At 40.1% G+C, this 22119-nt stretch overlaps 1 protein-coding gene across 1 annotated transcript in view; it reads left to right on the top strand.

Moving 5' to 3' along the window:
* The window catches only part of UTP11 (UTP11 small subunit processome component), a 154065-nt gene that overhangs the window by 113279 nt on the left and 18667 nt on the right, over positions 1-22119 (top strand). Inside the window, exon 7 of the mRNA XM_085646822.1 lies at positions 13876-13986. Within this exon, the coding sequence (XP_085502948.1) occupies positions 13876-13986 (111 nt within the window). The remainder of the gene's footprint in view (positions 1-13875; positions 13987-22119) is intronic.

Here is a 22119-nt window from a genome sequence, read left to right as displayed (position 1 = left end):
GCCCATTTCCTCGCAGTGACTTTGTTTTTTCAGTGAATTTACAAGGTTTTTCAAATATAAAGTAAAATATAATAATTCCTAACTATAACATCACTTTAACATGTAGTTTAGTAACCAGAATGCTTTCAAATTACGATAGCCACCTATCAGAGACACTTACAACACAATACAAAGATATTTCAATAGCCACCAGTAAACTCAACATCATAACACAGATGGAATCGGCTAAGGTTCAGTTGAAAGCACTGTTACTTCTATATGCCACTTAATTATGTATGAATTCTGAAATTGCACGAGCAACAAACACAATAAAAAAATTACAAATAACAAAAACCGAAGTCCCATTGTCACCAGAACAATAACATTTGTTTATTATTTTCGGTACCCATTTCTTACCGTTGTTTTTACATTGTTAATTCGTAAAGATCTTGGCAATTACACTTTAACTGTGACCACTCATCACTACTCTTATAATAAGCACGCATTTAAACTGTTTTAAAAATATATTATTTGATAATTTAGTAACAAACTACATACTTTAATTACACTATGTTTTTTAGAACTTGCACATGAAGCACTATGTTGAAGGTAGATGAATAGAGCAATCTCTTTTGCTTCATTTTGCTCTGCTGAGCACAAGGTAAATAGATTACACTTGCTTCACCTCCAGACCACCAATGACGATCTCAGATGTCTGTGGTTATGCCAGAGATATATAACAGAACCTCTAAGCCTTTCAGCCAATCCAACTACAGCCTTTTTTAGATCTCGTCTTCAAGATATATTGTATTCAGGTATGGACTTGAAGCTCTGCCCATCTTTTCAATTGGCTCTTGTTACTGTCCTTTCTAAAGCGTTGCTTGTGATTCGTAAATAGTCTTAATAGTCACTCCTTAGTAACGCCTTTTCTCCTTTTGCAACCTCCGATGAGGACTGGCCTTCTAACAGTGTTGTTACTCCGTATGTTTTATTTACAGTCTGTTAGCACTATTTAACAAATGAGTTTATCCTAGCTGCGGTTGCAGGCGTTGAGGCACACCTTCATCTTTAACAATGGCAATCATGCCTTTCTTTACTCTGGGTCGGCTCGCCAAACTCTTTTTTTTAATATTGTAAATTGTTCGTCGGCAGAGCAGCACTCAGCCTGTGAAGTGCTGGTTACTAACAACCTATAATATTGAAAAAATAGAGCAGTCGGCCTTTCATTACTAAAAGGTTGAGCTATTGGCGTTGCAAATAATATTGCAACGCCAATAGCTCAAACTTTCAGTGATGCGAAACCTATTGAATTGCAAATGCTTTTTTTTCAGCTTGAAGCAAGCTTCTGCTGACAAAGTCTCCTTCCCCAGGGCTGTTCCCCTTGTTTCCATTATGTGGCTCTCTCCCTCCCTCCTTCATACTCTCCATTGTTGGGAGAGGACTGGATTGTCTTCGTGCTCTTTAACAGTGATTTCAGCTGCAAAGTGCCGACTTGGCTCAGCTTGGTGCTCCCTGGTTGAAGATGGCCGTAAAGAACATGGAGAGCAGTAGGGAGAGCCTTGACAACGTCACGCTCGAGCATAGACGTTATGCTCTACAGTTGGGCGGTGATGCCCCTTTACTGCCTGATGCTCTACTTGCGAGGTACAACTTTCTTTTTTATTTAATTTAAATTGTTACATTGTGTTACTGCTACACCCTGCCCGGTCTCGAGAGGCAGTGGCATGTGAACTGTCTGCTTTTTACTTTACTCTTTACTGAAAGGGAAGCGTTTTAAGTAGCATACGTTTTCTCTCATTTTGCACATTACACAAGGTAAACTGCCCTTTTAAGCTATATGTGCTGCATTCACGCAATTTTCAATGACACTGTCAGCGTTCTTTCTATAAACACTAACCGGTATGAAAGTTAAAGTTGGATCTGCTTTTCAGTGTCTGGGCTACCGTCCCTTATAGGGTAAAGTGCTGGTTATGACACTGTCAGAAGTTTACATAAGGAGGGTACAATTTAAGGGAGCATTTATAGAGGGGTACTTGCAATTTGTTATATGATTCTTCCCCCCCAAATACATAGAGAGCAATTTTCCATTTTAATAAGTCTAGCTCGTACTAAAACGAGTTGCGAGAACTGCTTGCTGACAAGGCCATAAGGCAAGGTGAATGGACACGATCACACTATCATAATGAAACCATGCTCTTAATACCTCTTGCAAGCACCCCTGGCAGGCAAGCACTTACAAACGTCCTGGCCGTCCCACATAAGGACCCTTCCTTACAGCTCTAAACTGGTCATTAACGTGAGGTATTTTCATCTGGTATGCTGACCAGGCTTCACGTTCCCTCCCTACTTGGCTTCTGGTGTTAGTCTTGTACGTCAGCACAGACATAGCTTCATCAGCATTTGTAAAGAGATTCTTATCATAGCTTTGCCAATTTAGCTGCTGAAAAAGTGTTACAAAGCTCAAGGGTTTTGACTTTTTATATATAATTACCCTATCCTGTGCAAATATGGTCTTTTAAATTTAGACTGTTAGTTTGGATGCATAAGAATAGGGCCGGCATGCATGTCTTTGCGAAGTGGCTCATTCAGAGACAAGCTGAACGACATTTGCACAGCTCAAGGATTTTTTTGTTTGTGATGAAAATGGTAATTCAGTGATATGCTCTGAGAAGTTCACATTAAAAACTTGTCTGTGAACACATTCTAAATATATCCCTCTATTACAATTGAATTGAATTGAGTTAAATTTATAAAGCGCAGCATATACCCAAAGGAGTCTTGGCGCTATGCATGATCTAAGAACAGTGAGAACAATACGCACAAGGTCGTAATCTGGTTGAGCGAGTTAGATGGTTTGTGTAAACAGCCAGGTTTTTAGACCTTTCCTAAAATAAATTAAAGAGGAAGCTGATTTTAAGGAGATGGGAAGTTTATTCCACAGCATAGCTGCTGATCTGAAAAGGCTCCTGCCACCCTAAGTAGCCTTTTTGAAGGGGGTAATTACCATGTTCCTAGCTGTTCCAGACCGTAGGGTTCTATTGGGAACATACCATTTTAGTTTGTTCCTGAACTGTGCTGGTCCCAGATTGTGCAAAGATTTAAAAGCCAGACATAGGACCTTAATCTTACATCTCTGCCTGACTGGGAGCCAATGTAGTTTTTTTATGGCTTCTTTAGCTGAGACGTTCTTGCGGATCTTCAGAATGAGGCGAGCTGCCGCATTCTGTACAATCTGGAGCCTGTTGATCAGTCCTGAATTGATGGTAAGGTAAAGGCTATTACAATAATCTAAACAGGAGAGGACCAGAGGCAAGATCACTGTTTTTAGGAGATCCTCTGGTAAAAATTGCTTTATTTTGTTAATTAGCCTAATGGCACAAAAAGAGATAGCTGTGATTTTGTTGACTTGGGCTTTAAGTTTAAGTTCTTTGTCAATAATGATACCCAGATCCTTGGTTTTGGCAATGGGTGTTGGTAGCACACCAAGTACAGGTGGCTGCCAATCAGGTGTCCAGAGGGAAGGTTTGTTACCAAAGATGATTACCTCTGTTTTTGTTGCATTCAACTTCAAACAGTTGACATCCATCCAGTCACTCACACTCTTCATACAGATCTTGAAGGCCTCACCCGGGTGCTTTCCTCCCTTTGTTAAAGACACAACAATCTGTGTGTCGTCAGCGTAGGAGGCCAAGACAAATCCTGCTTTTTTTATTATCGAGGCAAGCGGTGCGACATATAGATTAAAACGTGTGGGACTCAGGGATGAGCCCTGCGGAACTCCACATGGCAATAAATTGTTTAGAGGTTACTTACCCCATTGCTACATTAAGTTGCCGATTGCTCAGAAAGTATTTCAAAAGTTCAAGTGCCGTGCCTTTTATTTCTGCTTCTTGCATACGGACAGCCAAGATCTCATGGCTGACCGTATCGAAGGCAGCCGAGAGATCAAGCAGCACCAGAGCGGCCGTACCTCCTACGTCTAAAATTGACCGAATGTCCTCGGTGGCAGTAATTAGGGCTGACTCTGTGCTGTGATGCTTCCTAAATCCGTGTTGTTTCATCTACTATGACATTGGATTCAATGTGTTGAGTAATTTGTTTATTTTGAATAAAATATATAACATTCCTAATAACACACCATAAAGTTTAGAGATCACTCTTGCTGTTAATCCAACCTCCTAAACAAAAACAAAAAATCTCTCCTTTGAATTAACATTCCCTTTCTGCCTCCAGTGGTCTAAAATTCTCTTCGTGTTAACTATGAGGGACTAGCTATTTCACTCTCTTGATTTGTCTTTTTATCCAGCATATAAACAGCACCCTCTAAAATGGGGTACCTTTTACACATACTGTCATGTGTTAAGAGGTCTGACGTCAACAATGGGGTATTCCGCGCTACTAAAACTTAAAAAATAGATCTAATTTCTCACTGTGCTTTTCACTTTAACTCCCAATTAGTGGATGGTCCCAGTGGTAATTCCTCAGTCTCAGTCCTCTAGACAGTGCTACAGCTACTTATCTGGTACCAGTGGTAAGTCCCCATTCTAAAACCTCAAAGCACTACTGCAGCTCTGTCTCTGGTCACAGTGGTAATTCCTTATTCGTAGTCCTCTAGGCAGTGCTGCTAGCTGCTTCTCTAGTCCTGTTGGTAATTGCTCATTCTAAATCCTCTAGACAGTGCTGCAGTTACTTCTCTTGTACCAGTGGTAATTCCTCATTCTAAGACCTCTGGGCAGCACCGCAGCTGTATCTCTGTTCATACAACCACTACACTCCAAACCAAAACACATAGGTTAAAGACATTGTCATTTACAATGCTAATAGCTCTTAACTCTCAAAAATGCAAGACCAATTGCATTGCAAATGCTGAATCGTGTAATGGGAATGACAACTATTGGTTGACCTTAACATTACCTCAGTGTTCCATTCTTCACACGGCAAATGTATATTTTCCACAATACTTGTACTACATGTATCATAATCCTTTATAATGAACTTTGAAAGATTTTTAATTAGCACAATTTCTAAGATGCCAAATATGTAATTAATTTTTTACATTTTTGGTTATGTCATACACTTTGACACCTGTAACTTCCTTTTTCTCACTTTTTCATACTTCTCTCCAAATGATCTTGCAATACTCTCACTGGATGGTAAAATACCTCGTCAGGGTCACTCAGTAAATTTCATGTGACTCTGACAAGTCCTACACAGCACACTTCACCCACAGAAGCTTGCCTTCTACTCTCTCAAGACCCTTATGGTATCACACCAGAATGTCACCCGCCTTTGCAAAACTCACACTCTTGCATCATAGAAAAAGCAGTTGCTCACTATCTAACCTACTTTTTTACCTGTCAAAAAACTACCAATGTAATTTCTACTTTTGCCACCCTCCCACTTTTTCTCCTTTCATACACCTCCATGTTTTTCCTACACATTACTCATTCTGCTGAGCACTCCTGGCATCCCCGTACTGCACCATGGTTCGCCTCTGGATTTTGGGACACAACTTCATCCGCTGGCCTAGAAAAAATGCCAATAATTGTGGCATTGACAAAGATTGTGGATTTCCAAACTTGACCATCACTTGGATTGGCCATAGAGATACAAAGTGGCATCAATTGTTACCAATGGTTGAGAGCATTTTTGATTGGAAGCAACCAGACCTCATGATAGTGCACTGTAGTGGCCGTGACCTAGGTGCACTCACAGGGGTTGCAGTTGAAATTCAAATGTAGGAAACCTTTTCACCATTGATGTTCTTTTTTACTCCCACAGCCTTTGTATATTACAATATATGTCAAAGGCAAAAATAGCAATGGTTAAAACAGTTATGTCCTAAGATTTAGAAGTCCCCGATACATGTTAAAACGATTTCTGCATTTCGGTGGGACCATGGGCAGGTTTTTACAGGGAAAAAGGTGTTCTCTTCACTACAGACGGTGCCCAATGTTGTACCGGTACACCGACTTAGTACACAATTACCATATCTCTAGCAATAGCTGAAAAGCTCTTTGAAGAAATGGAAACCTGATGAGTTTTAAACCTTTCCAGGTTGATCTAAGCCAACCCTATGAGCTGACATTCGCCATATTGCCAATATTACAGGAAATCCATTGTACAACATGTTCGAATAGTATCTTGGACCCAAAGATGCTAGCTCATTGTGGTGTTCATTGTGTGATACTATTTTGATTTGTTCTTTTTATCTACCTGTACATAAATGTCCAGTTCTTCTTTGAAGTTATAGCACTGATTGGACATTAAAGTTAAGTATAATTTAAAGTGTTATACTGTATACAGTTCCGAAACTCTAATCCCTACTACCATGTGGAATAAGACTAAACAGCTTGCCTTTACTGCTTGGAGTCATGTACCCAGAGGGAGAAGGTTAGTTATCAGGTTGGCGTGTAAGAGTATTGTCTCTCTGGGATACCACTCATAAAGTACTATCCAAACCGGGTACGGCCCTCCAACCACGACTGCTTCAGGGCTCCACTAGAAAGCATCCATAGCATTACCTTTTTAGGCACGAAGCATCTCATACAATACATTTTGCAACGGGACTTGCAAAACATAGGAGACACTAAATATTTTGTTAATTTTAGGCAGCGATGTGCCTTTAGTTTTCCTGTTCTAGTTCTTGGTCTGTTTTAAGTAACAACCATGCCTCTGATTACTTGATGTTTATCTCTTTTCAGTAGTCGCTTTTTAGGGACTGCCTAGGATGGCTTTCTCAGTAAAGATAGAGACAGGGAATAGACTTCATTATTTAGAAGTCTTATCTTAACTTTTCGCAAAAAAATAATCCAGTAAAACTTGACAACAAAGTTATAATGTTCTGGCAACTTCGAGGCTAGGCAGCAATGTCTCCTCATTCCGCCGTCCTCTGGAATGTGTATTACAGATTGTGTCATGCAAATTAGAATCTTTTAAAATGTCTTTGGACTAAGGGCAGAGCAAGTCCACCAGGTAGACTGAATACGGGGTTCCGAACTCCAGATAAGCAGTTCAATTCATCCCCCAAAAATGGCTAGTAACACATACAAAGATGTCTGTCCATCTTCCACCTGCACTTTCCTCTGATACATCCTGTACAGTGACTGCTGGACTTTTCTTGAGCCTACTTCCACGGATACAGCTTTAAAGAACAGGATTTAGACCTTGCAGTATTTCTACAGGCGAAACCCACATTTGAGAGTGAACATATGTCATGTGTATATAAACACGGAGGGCACTTTTGTCCTAAAAAATATCCAGCTAAGATATAAACTTGAAGGACCCGAAGGTCCTAACTAAAAGTCCTAATATGATGCAAACTTAGAGGCCTTTGTGTATCATTTTAAAGTATGGTTAGTGGGAAAGGTTTCTACTTGATTTTAAATTTAAAAGCATGTTGATTGCATTTCCGTCAATCCAGATTTTTTGTAACTCGTTTAAGAGGAGCAGCCTCCCTAAATAAAAGTCCTTTTTTCGAACCAATGCATTTAAAAACAAAAACCTTCACAACTCTTGTTTGATTGCCTCTGCTTTGATTTACAACTTAGTCTTAATCAGTCTTTCCACTTAAGTATGTATTATTCTATGAAGTAAAATACCTCCAACACTGTCTGTGTACTGCTTAAAGGGCTTTGTTTGTGGGAACATGCAAACCAGACCTTGTTAATTATCTTTATACATGAAAGGGAATACTCAGCCTTCAACCTTTTTTTTTTTTTATAGGGCAGGTTTGGCATTCGTTCGTCCATTCAGGAAACAATCGTGCCAAGGAACTTAATGGCACAGATATATTCCTTTACATTTGTTGAATTCCTTATTGGCTCTGGGACTGGTACTCTATCGCCGTTTTAATGGATTATTAAACCACCAGTATTATTCAAAGTAAATATGCACTCATTCCATTAGTTGGTGTAGTTTTACTTGTCCGCGTGTGCCAGTGACCCAAGGAGCTATAGCAGTTTACTACCTTTTGCAGTCTTCACTGTTTAGAAGTGATTTGTTGTCTGCTAACTTGTTTTTCAGTTCCTGCTAATTAAAGAAATGGGGATGTCGCTACCTCTCCACTTCAAATCCTTAGATAAATGGTCCTTATAGCATAACTAATAGCGTAACACCTGTTTTTTAATATATTGGAAGCAATCTCCATTTGAGTCCATTGTTTTTTGATCACTGTGTCATCTGAGTGTCCAAAACATGCAATCTTGCTTGATACTGTTGCCAAAGTTGTAGGCCATATCCCGCAGTGATTTCGGGCACATTGCGCCTCATCAATGTGGAGCAGTTTGAGCCTCATGATGCACTGATCTACTGGACCAATGACTGTGCATACACTGAGGAAAAACTAACATTTGAGGGGTGGAAGGATTCTGTTTATCTCAGCCACTGGTAGTTGTTCTGGGCCGAATGTTATTCGATAGTCTACCACTACATATGGGGACCAACAATGTGGAAATCAGCCACTTCCCTGCTCCAGTTGTAACAGCTAGTACACATACCATCCAAACAGGGGAAGACAAGCAACCCCCGACCAGTATCGGCTTCAGAGGGGGTGTGGCCTTGCAGTTGGAGTGGACGGTTCCTGCTGAAGTAGGACCATGGAAGATTTCCATACGGGTGTCCATGACTCCTGTGCAACACTGTGCTGAAACATCAATGGGATTCAGTTCTGCATTGTTACCAGTGGTACCTCTCAGTAGTACCATGACTTTCCTGGCTCAGAGTTGCCCTTCCCCACATTCCAAGGACTACTGTGCCATCACACTCTTAAGCTGAGGCACTGGTCAGTTCCCTGAAGGACGTCTATGATCCAGGCTATGAGGGGATTGACCGAGTTCTGTGGCTGCAGTATCACTGATTGGACCCTTGGCTGAATGATGAGCCGTTGCAAACACCCTCAAGAAAATACATTACTTCTAGCTACTCTGTAACTGCTTACCCCTCAAATAATATAAAAATGACAGCCTCACCATCCTATTCTCTCTCCACAAAAGAAACCAAGAAGTATTCTGGGAAACCTCACCAGTGATAAAAACGCATCTTGGAACATGTGTTTCACAGTCTCCAGTTTTCAGTTCTTCAGTATTTGAGAATTGTGAACAAAATGAAACACCTCTGTGTGGAGCCTGGTGTGTGCTGATTTCTCCTGTGTGCCAGCGAGGCAGCAGCCACTCAGAGCTCACTCCACTGTCCCATAAGTGGTCGTTGGGAGGCAACATACTAGTTGTGTTTTGGGACCGGCAGGTTTGAATATTGTCTCTGGTGTACACTGTGGACAGTCTCAAGTCCACTGTTGTCAAGTGTTGTTAAATGTTATGTCTGATTGGTATATCCTCTATCGCTTTCTGTACGGGTGCCTTTATAGTGTTAACTATTGGGTAGTTTACATAAGTTGGTACCACTTTTAAGGTGTGTTTCTGTTAGTAGTATAGTTAGAACAGGGTATCAATGCATGCAACAAAAGCAATATTATTTGGTCTTTATTTTGCAAATCTGTGTTCGCATTAGCAATTCACACCACATTCTGTTTTGCCTCGTTTTATAAAACATAATCTACTTCATCCCTGGCCTGCTCAACTGATTGCCTTCTTCTCCTGTCTTTAGTTAAACGACGATTCATGGTGTTGGACTATATCACGTAACACTATCTTTTCCACATGTGTTTGTGCATGCAGGCTAAAAATACAAAGGCGTGTCCTAATGCAGGTCTGAGAATGTCTTCAAACCTGTTTTAGATCAGATAAGCTCAAACTCCACAAGGACCATGCACTGCTTTCTCCCTGTAAATGCAGGCTCTTTATCAGCCTTTGGCAAAGTTTGGCATTGGTGAGGGAAAGTAGGACGTTTCATGATAAGGGCCAAGTGCTGACTGATAAGGTTATCTGCGTCCGTAACAATTTCATAAAGATAATTTGATGTAATTAAGCAACAGTACCTTCAGGGGAGGGGTGTGGTATTTTTGTGAGCGATCACCACACCTTTTGGTTTCGCTGCCTCGTGTAAATCATCCTAGGTGTGGTGCTATCAAGCTGCACCACACCTGCAAGTGTCGTATTGCAATTAAAAACTGTTTACAAGACAACCAAAACAATTGGTTCTATAGTGCACTGTAAAGGAGAAATGTGATTCTACAGCCAAACACTGAGTTTGTTCCTTTGTTGGGTATATTTTAAACTATGGTGTTTTAAAACATTTTTATCTGCAAACCGTATCTCTATAGAAGCGTTTCTAAAACTTTTTAGTACCACAACCCACTTTTTAGTATGATAATCTTTCACGACCCACCTACCTTTAATGGACATAAGGCGGGCAGTGTTTTTTAAGTGAAGCATTGTACGATAACGCATTGTCTGTTAAAGACAGAGCATTTTCCATTGAAATGGTCAAAATTTGCAGATCTACAGTTTTACTGATAAAAATATATTGCACACAAATGCAAATGTGTGAATATGGTGCATTACTAAGTGTTGATTTGTTCTGATCCTATTAAAATCTTTGTTTCTTCACACTTCAGAATTACAAAAAAAGTGCTTCATTTTTGTTTTCCTAGTTGCTCAATGTGTACATTTCATTTACAGGTACTTGCATTTTGTTGTGTGTCACGAAAAGTAAGACACCAAACAGCCTTTCCCTTCACACTTCATGCAGCTCAACAATATTGTCACATAATTCACTTTACTTTTCTTTCTATGACTGCATTGAGAGGAATTTGTGAACACCAATCTCCATGTAAAAAATAATAGATAAGCAGCAGAAGACTTTTGACCTCTGTTTTTGATTCGCAGCAAATTTGACGATATAAATTCGGAGTGTAAACTCCTCATTATTTATTGCTTGGTCTTTCCAGAGCAAAAATCATCTCACGGCCCACCAGTGGGTTGCGACCCACAATTTGGGAAACACTGCTTTATAAAATGGTAGACTGTTATTTGTGTGTAAAGAAATAACCCTGGGTGGATAATCTCGTATACTTGGAGACAAAAATCAAAAAGCTATCATTTGCAAACCTTAAACCTAACCACCCCCCTGATTGTTTTACCCACTTCAGCTCCTCCAGGCACTCGCTGAGGAATAGCGGATTTAAGACCCGTTGAGAGCAAGGGGGGCCAAGCCTGCAGTCAGACTTAAAGCGCCCAGTCTTCTCTGCTTGCCTGCAGAAAACACTTCCTTCCCATGCTTCACTCCAGTTCATAATCCTGAAGAACGTCACCTTCCAGAAGTCAATGGTTTTTTAACCTTAAAAATGCAAATATTAACCCTTCTAAAAAAATAAAAATCGATCGACCCTATGATTCTCACCAACTACCAGCCAGTGCCCTGCATCCCACAACTCCAGGATATGTACAAAAATAGAATCTGCTACTTGTTTGTCATAGGCCTTAGCTCAAGCTGCAAAACTAAAATGTTGGTGGTAAAAAAACACCTTTCATGGTCTTAATAAAAACATCCAATTAGCTTCAACGCTTCTCAGTTTCTCAGCAGTCTGCAACACTGTAGATCACCAAGTTCTTATTTGAAGGAAAAATTGGAAACTAGCTTCAAATGAGCCCATTGTTAATCCAGATCAGCAGCCAACAAATAAGAAGTGCGTTTGTTGAATCATTGAAGTGCAAAGCGCTATGAGGTGTACCAAAGATGTCCTCCCTATTGCGCCCTATCAGGAATATATCAGTAGCACAGCGTTAGGACCACCGCCATTTTCAATTTCAGATGTACGCTGTGGACACTCAGATATGCATTTAATTGTGCAAATGTGCAATCTTACAGCCTGGTAAGGAAGCCTTTCTCTCCCTGCATGGCCCTAGAATTCATATATAAATGCTAGAACATGTCTATGGAAAAGGCTTCCCATTTGAGTGGGCCTGCACGTGATTCCTGATCAAACCTGCAAAGCATCTGAGCACATTTTTTTACTCTGTATCATATTAATGAACTGATTATGGTCACTAACTTCCAGGACTCTCTGCTGCACTAAATGATGCTGCCTTCTGCAGTTAGTAAGGGTGGTATACTTATGCACAGCATGCAGCACAGATTTGGGTTGCCAAGAGTCCTCGTAATGGCACACTTGAACTTATGGAAAATAATGTGCACAGGTCTTCCCAAAACGACTCCTAGGCAGTAGGGCATGTAAAAGCAGATGACATGAAGTGTAAAATGTGAACACACACTGCACCAGTCCTGCTTCACTTGTAAAACTTGAAGTTTAAAATCAAATATAAATTCCTGTGCACCTTGTGTACATCTTGCTGGAGGCGATGTACAAACTACCCACAGATGTTAACACCACACTACATGACGATCATGTCTCTACAGTTATCTAACCCTCAGGATACGCTAGCTGCTTTTAAGTTACAAAAACACACTCATTAGACGCCCCAAAGTAATGCACTGCTCTGAAACCGACCTTGTGAGTTAAATCTAAATGTATTATCTTTTTAAACTTTTGAAAAAGTGAACTATTCAGCTAAGCTTTTGATTAATGTGAACCAGCTCACTCGAAGAATGACTTCTCTAACAACACAATGATCCCGTTTCCTGCCTCTATGACAAATGCCCAACTCCTAGCCATAGCCCATAGCTTATTTCACAAATTAGTATTGGATGCCTTGCCCCTACTAGAATTGTGTTGCAGCTGTAGCATAAGAAGACCAGCAGCAGACGCAGAACTGATGCAGTCGTTCCATAAGGAAGAATATAAGAATATTTCCTGACTGAATTGTAACTACCCACTAACTTCAAAAATAAACTTGTAATACTCGTTTCTTTATAACTAGTCCAGTTCTAAACATTTAATGTACACACAATAGCCTGATCTGAGAGAACCTAAAAACCTATACGACCCCCACATTTTACGAACATAAATCTTTATGCTCAACATTTTAAAAGGTAATATATATTGATCCACTACACGAGCTGTGCCCGAAAATTCTTTAAATTAATTAACAAATTGAAATGAAATATCATAATCAAGGCACCACATTTTCTAGCATAACAGAATTTAGTACTATTGAATGCACGATGTTTGGGAGCTTGAGCATGTGGATGGATGGGAAGAGGCGCATTTATCTATTTATTATGAATTGTTGATGTAGGCTGACATTTTGAAATGGAGAAGATTGTCATTTGTACGAAAACAAACTCTACTGGCCATGTACCTTTTCTCTTCTGCAATATGTTATTATCTGGGACACTGTTTCCTGATTGACCTGAAATGTGAGCCATTGCACTGGTTTTATGGAACTCTGAAGAAGGAGCAGGTATTTTTGCTATATGTCTGGATTAGTTTTTAGGTAATTTAGGTAACCGATGGGTTATAATAATAAATATATACATAATGTATAGTGTGATTGGCTCTATATGTATGTATATATATATATATATATATATATATATATATATATATATATATATATATATATGAGTTACCAATTAGATAATTAAAAGAATAAGAATACTTTATAATAATTTTAGAACATATGTTGCAAAAATATATTTTTCGAAGGTTACCTATATATACACAATATAGGTAACCTTCTTCAATAAACAACCTTTTTGCAACATATGTTCTATGTTCATGTAAAATATATATTTATATATAAATTATACACGCACACAGTTTAAACAAATATATATTTTGTGTAATAGAATAGACCACACATTTTGAACATAATGCGTTGTAATGGTTTGCATTACAAAGCGTTGGAAACCTTCATTATTGTGAATGCTTTGTAATGTAATGCGAAATGTAATTGTTGGAACATCTGATATGTCTACGAGATAATCTAGGTGGATTTACTGCAAGTGAGTCATCAGCATCTAGCTTAACCAACATGTGTACTTATACATTTGTGTGCAAGCAACGGTTTATACACTGAAAATATTTGTTTCCCACAGAAGTTGGCCAAACAGAGGAAGCACCAGTACACCATTCTGAAGCAACGCATTGAGAGGGAGAAGAAGATGTTCATCATAAGCCAGAAAATTCAAACAAAAAAAGATTTATTGGTGAGACATTTTACATTGGTTGGTGTAGTTATCTATGTAAAAATAACAGTTGATGGACAGAATGCAGAACAATGTCATACATTCATCCCGGTACAGAGATCTGGGCCTAAATCCATCGTTTTTTTGCTCACCATGCCATTCCAGTTTGAACCCAGCCATATGTAAATCAGTCTCGACCCTGTGCCTCATGGGAACAGTCCAGCCCGAACTTCCAAGCCAGGTCCTCCCTGGACTGGAAACAAGCATCCTAGGACCGGTTTCGGGGTTGGCAGGGTATGCTCAGACGTGAGTCCCTTGCTCACTTTGCCACTGGATTCAAGCAAGCCTGGCTGAAGACGGCTGAAATGCCAGAAACCGGTCCTAGGAAGCTTGTTTCCGGTCCAGGGAAGGCATGGCGTGGCAGTTCGGGCTGGACTGTTCCCTTGAGGCACAGGGTCAGACCGATTTGCATATGGCCATGTCTGAACTGGGGTGGCAGAGTGGGCTAAAGAACGGTGATGAATCAAACCCAGATCTGTTGACTGGGTGTGAGTGTTTGATTGGTTCTGATGCTCCGTCCATCGCCACCCCCTTTTGTACCGCGTAGTTATCTATGTGACAGCCTAAAGGCATAATTTGTTTTTGTTGTTTTTATCGATCCTTGGCAGAAGCAGCATATTTTGAACAGCGGTAGCATTCGGGCTATTTGTCCCGGTCATGTCGGTGCTGGTGACTCCATGAATTCACCTGCTGGGTCATTGGTCCCATGACAGATGCGCATAAACAGATATGGGGAAGGGTGCATCACAGTGCTATTTTGTATCACTAATTAATAATATAAGATAGACAAGCATCCATATGTTTAAACAGAATCACAGCATAAATATTTTAATTTGTGTTGTTTTGATCTGTCATTACAACAACAAATAACTTTTAGGGATGGGTGAAAAAAAGAGGCGTTATCTTTTGTGTTGTCTTTGAATTCTCTGCAGCTGATGAGTCTATTAAAAACCATGGAGAATTGGGATATACTTTTTATTTCTCAGCATTCGTATTTTATAGAATAACGTTCTTTCACTGTCCTGCCATGTCATGATTGGATCCATGTTATTTTTCTTCATACTAGTCGAGGTTGATGGGTACTAATCAAAAATACAATTCGAATGGACCTGTTTAATGATCCAAGGAAAAGAATATGTCAACCAATATCACAACGCTTACTTTTATAGTCATAAACTGATCTATAGCTGTCTAGATGTTGTTGCATTATTCTAAATAAATTAAAGGTCTTCGCTGAATGCCTAGCCTTAGACAATACGCACACGGACCACAACTCCGCAAAGGAAACCAAGTACTGCCACTCTTACCTCGCAGATAGGATAGTGAAAGGGAGGGTCCTTTCCATGGGCATGTCTTTAAGCCATTGGCCATATGGTTGAACTTCAGCGTCCTCTTTGGTGGTTTAGCTAGAGGCGATCAAGACCGTAGTGCATAAAAGAATATTAACTTTCATGAGGGGAATTCCCAAATGTTGGATATTAATGTCTGACACCAAAGGATGGTGAAGATCAAATTCTGGATGAAGATAGTCTGTATTGCCTCAGCTTGGGAACCCAAAGCATCGAGTGATGTCACAAATAACTGTTTCTGAGGTGACCACAGACCATGCTCACTGCAAGACTTACAGACTTTGCAGGTGTATAGCTTGCGTGACCGAGAGCAGAGATAAAAGGGGAAAAGCTCCATGTTAAACAGGTGGCACTAGAGCTGTGAGCCTAGCACTTGGATCGCTTGACCTACTAGCCAGCATTAACACTGTGTTAGTCAAGAAACACCATATTATGATGCTACAGAACATAAAAACTGGCTATATAGGTTAGGTGTACTCACTGAGAGGAATATTACCCTGTTTCCAGGAATATTCCTGTAGCCAGTGATTGAAATTATACCTGTAAGTATTGGGTAACTGCTTCCTAGGTCAAAAATAATGAACACCTGCATTCATTCTCTCGCTCTCTCTCTCTCTGCCTCTCTCGGCTCTGGTCCATACTGCTGTGGTGCAGAGTATATCCGTCGACAGTGGTTTAAGAGCCACTGTTGGCGTTAAGGCTGCGATCATCGAATTTGCTAAAAAAAAAAAACATTTGTCACAAGAATCCGATGGATGTGAATTTTGCAACATGTCCTGTAAGTCCTTTAGGGGCCTTGAATTTGCAACTACATTGTATAGAAGGTCTGAAAAAGACAATCCGGCTTTGCACTAAACATTTTTATGTTTTCTAAATTGAAGTATGTGTTGGTGATGTTGCCGTCATTTCTCCCTTGGTGTACAGAAGTGCTTGGATGTAATGTTACCAGAGTTCATCGAGAGACCGTAACCAAGTGTTATTGGGTACCTACTGTCCATTTGTTATTCAGGTAGTCGGTTGTAGCTACTTTTTAGGAAGCTCAAAAATAAGATCCTAAACATACTCCGAATTTGCTCTTTTTTTTAAAGCCTATTGATCCAACGTCTAAACAAATTTGTGTTATACAAACCCATGCAGAACTTACATTGTAGTCATCAATTTGCATTGCAAAATATGTGCAGTTCATGCCTTAGCTGCTGACGGAACATTTTGCTGCTTCATGTCCATGTAGTTATGATGTCACATTTTTCCTTTCAACCTGAACTTTTCTCTAATTATCCCATCATTCACGTCTTTGATCTACCAGTTTTCTTGTAATGTCCACTTACCAAGGTAATATTCTTTGTGCACTTGATTCTGAAACAGTGCTGAGGTATTCTTTGTGTTGATAAAAGGACACAACTATTTGTAGCTAAGCTGTGCATAGCAGAGTCTGTATACGAAGCTTGCCGCATGCGTCTCTATTGCTGTTGGCCAACATATCTTTACCTACTTGCTTCATTGTTTCGAAACATTCCCTTTACTCACATCGGCAGTTCTCTCTATATATTTTTAATTCAGACGATTCCCTCTCGTGAAACACATACATCGAGGAATTGGCCAGTCTCTGAACCAACCAACCAGACAAAATATTCTGCTGGAGGTGCTGAACCTAGAATGGGGCCAAGGATCCTGCGCACTACAAAAGGCAAGCAAACGTTTGCCTTTTGTAGTGAACAGTATACCAAGAAGTTATTTTCTAACATTTTTGAAAATCATTCCGGACACAATTACAATCCTGCATGAGTGTGAAAACAAAATGTGACTCCATGAGCAATACCAGGTTAAAACATCTTTTACAGGCAGCTGTGCCCTCACCAAATATGTTCATCAAGCAGACCACAATAAATATGCAAAAAAATGGAAAATTCTCTGGGATTGTTCATATATGTGTAATCTAACTATGATGGAACTGAATAAAATAATGTTTACATTCTTCAGGTAAAGTTTGGAGCAAGGAATTCAGCTTAATCTAACTCCCACGATACCAGGGTGTGACTGTTAGTAAAAGGGAATGTAGGTTCCTAATACTGTCTAACCATGTTTACTCAACACCCAAACTGTCCCATTGACCAGTTTAACCAAAGACACTCAAAGGTAACAGGGCTCTCTCCCTTTATGTAGCTTGGCTAATCTTGAGAAAAACACGATAGTGCTGTAAAAAAACAAGTGCAGTGCAAATACTTAAAATATGGCCTGTGTGAAGATTGCTACAGAAATAATATATACACCTTACTAAGGTAGACTGGAAAAATGGGAACAATACATCTAAATTAAAAGAAACTTTAGGAGCCCTAGAGTCACTGTTTTTGCAACATGAGTCTACTCTTGATTCACATGCTGTGCATTATTCCGTTATTTGATGACTGGGTCCAGAAAAGCAAGTTAGCAATATATTTTGGCTATTGAACACAGGCCAGGTCGCCATGAGCAGATGACCTCGACCATATGCCCACAATGCACTACATAATCAGTGCCATATTCCTATCTTGTTTTCTGGCATTGGGTTCAGAAGTATGCATATAGGGTTGTATTAAAATAAATCATGGTAGAAATATTTTTCAGAAAATGTCATGGTGCTTTAGTTTTTGGGGAGGTCACAATGAAGTGCTAAGCCAGACTCCCACTAGACCCTGGGGATATATGGTTCACTAACGAAAGATGTCTTCACAAATAACTGTTTTCCAGAAGTTCGTTCACACATGTGATAAGAGGTTGCAGTTGATCTCCGAGTCGGTTTCTATGGTTTTAGATCAGCTCAATCGTGGCTTGTAGTAAATACTTAAAGTGCAGAAAAAACTCAATGAAAGAGAGAAACGGCAGACGTCAAAGCAGAATGTAATTCCTTTGAATAGAATTGGCAGTATTTCCCCATTCCGTTTTATTAATGATTACACAGACTGACTCCAGTAATGCTCAATGCTTTTGAAGTTGCTCAATAAGAACTCTTGGTAAAGAACTATTGAAACATTACGATTTTTATTAATGCAAGCTCTCTTTTAGTTGAGAACCAGTAATAAACCTTTTTGGAGATGGCTTCATCCTTTGGAATTGGTTCAGCTGCTCTTTAGAAGAATGTGCTGCTTTTCCTTACAATTGCCTCCACATGAAATTACACCATTTACAACACTTGTCCTCGAGCAAATACTGTTGGCGTCAACTTGGTGCAGCCTCTCTGTTCTGGTACAGGGCTTTCAAGGCCACAACTGGGAGAATTTTGAAGATCTTCTGCTGTTTTTTCTCTGACACCTCTTTGCGGGAACTAGAAAAATATTCTATATGCTGTCAATCAAAAGTGGCTGTGGCAACAGAAATGGCAAGCTCTGGTTCATCACTTGTCTTCCAGCTGTCCAGCCAGCTGTACAATTGCAATGAAGCAGAGATTGTCACAAAATTTCCTGGGAGAAGGCAAGTCCACTTTGTAAGCTCCTTCTCAGTTTTTAGTTAGACTATTGTGAAGGTAAATCTTTAGCTGGCAGATGGTTTTAAGCACTCCAAAGAGTGTTTGGGATTGTGGTCAACTGTTGTGGCTTTAAAGGGAAACTTGACTGTGACTGAATTTGGTAGAGGTTTAAAGCTGAGTCAGCAACATGTCTCTCTGAAATAGATCACCTTCTCTAGGATACCGGGAGACTGAACACACTGAGAAAGTGGCTTCTTTTAAACACAGTGTCATGTTCTCATTTCTCAATTTTGATAAAGAGAAAACCTCACCTGTCCTTTTCCACAAACACTAGGTTCATGTACCTGAAAAAGCGTTTGGACCTAGCCATGGTGGAGCACCGGCTCCAAGCATTAATTGGCCTTAAGAGGGTACATGCACCGGTCACAGTAGGTGCATTGTATTCCACAGCGGGGAACTAAGAGGCAGAGTTTTGAGAATACATTAGTGTGAGCTTTACCCAGTCAAGCTTAGGCTGGACCACTACGCCTCAAATTACAGTAATAAAAGATTAATAAGCAAACATTTAAAAAAAAGTTTAAAGCTATCTCCAGTTACCTTACCAACACATTACCTTTTATTCCTAGCTATTTTAACTGGTGGTAGGCACATGCTTTTAAGACCTGTAGGTGGAAAACAGTCATTAATGTTCTAAAAACAACATGTAGGCTTCCAGCTGTCTAACACAGGGTCAGAAGCAAAAACAAAGTGCCTAAAATATTTACCCTCCATATTAGACTATTTCCCAAGGTTTAGTCCAATGCTATGTGGTGAAGTTTACTCACCACTTACCTACTTCTTCTCCTCTGAGACTAATTGGACACCCTTGTCAGTAATTATAATCTTCACAACCTAATTTACAAAAACGTCCTTCATGAAATTGGCAACTGCTTAAGTGGTGACAAAGCCAATCTTCTTGGCTGCAATCCATGAGAAAAAAATATTGCTTCCCTTAAATACCAGATGAGCACATGCTGTGTACAGTCTTAATTTCATCCAGATCTTTCACTGGACCTCACCCACTAATGATTATGGTTTCATCGTTTACTTCAGCTTGGCCCTTGTTGCACACTGCAGACGTTTCTGGTATTGTCGTAAAGACACACGGCTAGTGGGATTCTATTTCAAGCGGGAATTGGTTGCACTTCATTTTTAATGGTAACTGGTTTCTGCATGGATTAATCACACATGACCACGTTCAACTGCACGTTTGGGGAAAAATATAAATTACCAGTGCTAAGGCGCGTGTGTGTATATGTACTCGGTAGTCAATTTAGATATTCCAAACTCTGAATCCACGGATGGTACACCATGGTAAAAACATTTGAGCTGAAGTATGTAAAGTTTTGTAGCACAGCCATGGTTTTACACTGTGGTCGTGTACTTGTACACAGAATTTTTCACACTGATACAGCACCTAATTCTGTGCAGCACCAAATCACTACGTGTAGTACCAGCCTCAGTGTGTAATTACATAGGCCAAAAGATGCATTGTAATGCAAGGGATTTTTTACAGCTGTTTGACTCGCTCCTGGTATGGGTGTTCAGTCTGTGCTACTCACGTGCTCATTATGTGTGCACTTTCAGTTCATCAATGTTTGCCTTATGCCCAGGTAAGTGCAGTTTAGTGCCTTCTGCAGTACGGAAGTGAGCAATCACTTCTGGAACTGAAAAAAAGGGCTTCTCTGCCACTCAGTGCCGCTTTCTTAATTGTGGTTAGGTCTTGAAAGCCCACCTTACACTTTCCAATCGCTGCCCTGCTTGAGCGGATAAATTGTCTGCTACAGGATTGTTCAGGAGTATTTGGCATGGGGCATAGGTGACCTACGCACTGAAAGCATGTCCCTAACCCTGAAGAAAGTAGGCTTGCAAGCTCCCTTTCAAGAGTTCCTCCTGAAGCCAGCTGTGCTCCTACATTGAACCATTAAATTTATTTTTTATCAGGTTACCACAGTGTAAGAAATGTGATTATTATTTGGTATGGTTGACTACCCACCTAAAGGTGCAATCACGGCCCTTTTCAGAGTGAACCCTTAAAACCACTAAAATAACCTCAGCTCAATCAAGATAGCTATGGCAGAGCAGACAAAAAATGTAAAAAAAAAAATTGTTTTAAATGTAAATCCGTATTTGTTAAGCACAAGCTCTCACCCTTACGGGTCTCAAGGCACTAAGGGCCGTCGTGGAAATTAAGTAAGCTATTGCCCAGAGTCACATGGTGCTGAACTGAGCTACCGCCGGAGCCGGGGATCGAACCTTGAACTCTGTGCTCCGAAGTCAGCTGCCCTGGCCGCTGCACCACACCTCTCCACTTACTTATAGGCAATGTGTAAAGTATTTATGTAGTACCAAAACAGTAATAAAGTCCAAATGCAAAACAATAAAAATTCCAAACAAAATAGAAAAGTAGATTAAAAGTTCATAAACAAAAGACTCCAAAAATGACAAACATTTAATAAGGGGAACCAGAGACATGACTTTTTGAATGTTTAAGTAGAAATAGCACCAAAAGCATAATGTGCCAATGATAGTAAGTTGTTCCTGTACACTTAGGAGCAATTTGAGGCTGACCGTGATGGATTGCAGGTTGGACACACCAATCCTGTTCGTCATTGTCAAAGATTTTACCTTCTGACTGTCTCAATCTGACTCAGGATTACACTTCTAAAGCCAAACAGGACCTCAGGGAAGGCTCATAGAGACAAATAGGGTGTGAAGCAGAGGCCAACAGCATGGTCCAGTCCAGGTCCATTTGTCACTGATCAGCTGGGTACTTCCAGTAAAAGTCCTCTTGTAGCTCGTAGTTTCCCTGTAGCTTGAACAGGAGGTCAGCCATGTGACTCTTCTAGTGCACTTCTTTGTCCTGTCCTATGTGATGTGCAGGCCTTTTGTCGTTTTCCCTATGTTAGCATGAGCTAGATGCAGGCTGCTCTTTGCTTTGCGCAAGTTACTATACTAATGTATTTTGCTTTTGTGCCGCGCTGTACTTTCACACAGGCACATGCTGTGGTTTTTGCGTTCTGTTCTTTCCTGGGATTTAGTCTGAACACTGTAGACTAGGTCAAACAACAATGCCCCTTGTTGTTCTATTTGGCCAGGCTCTAGCACCTAGACAAAACACACACATGCAGCTGTTGTTTGGGAACACGTACTCTTCGTCATATAGGTATACACGGACATGCAAATACAAACAAAAGAGATCGCGAAAACACCTACAATGTACAACATTAATCTGTGCTTGCTAAAGTACGGGGTCCATTGCAA

The sequence above is a fragment of the Triturus cristatus genome, chromosome 3_2 (genome assembly GCF_964204655.1).
Source record: "Triturus cristatus chromosome 3_2, aTriCri1.1, whole genome shotgun sequence".
NCBI classification, from domain to species: domain Eukaryota; kingdom Metazoa; phylum Chordata; class Amphibia; order Caudata; family Salamandridae; genus Triturus; species Triturus cristatus.
The sequence above is the reverse complement of the archived record's forward strand: the minus strand, read 5'-3'. Positions and strand labels throughout refer to the sequence as shown.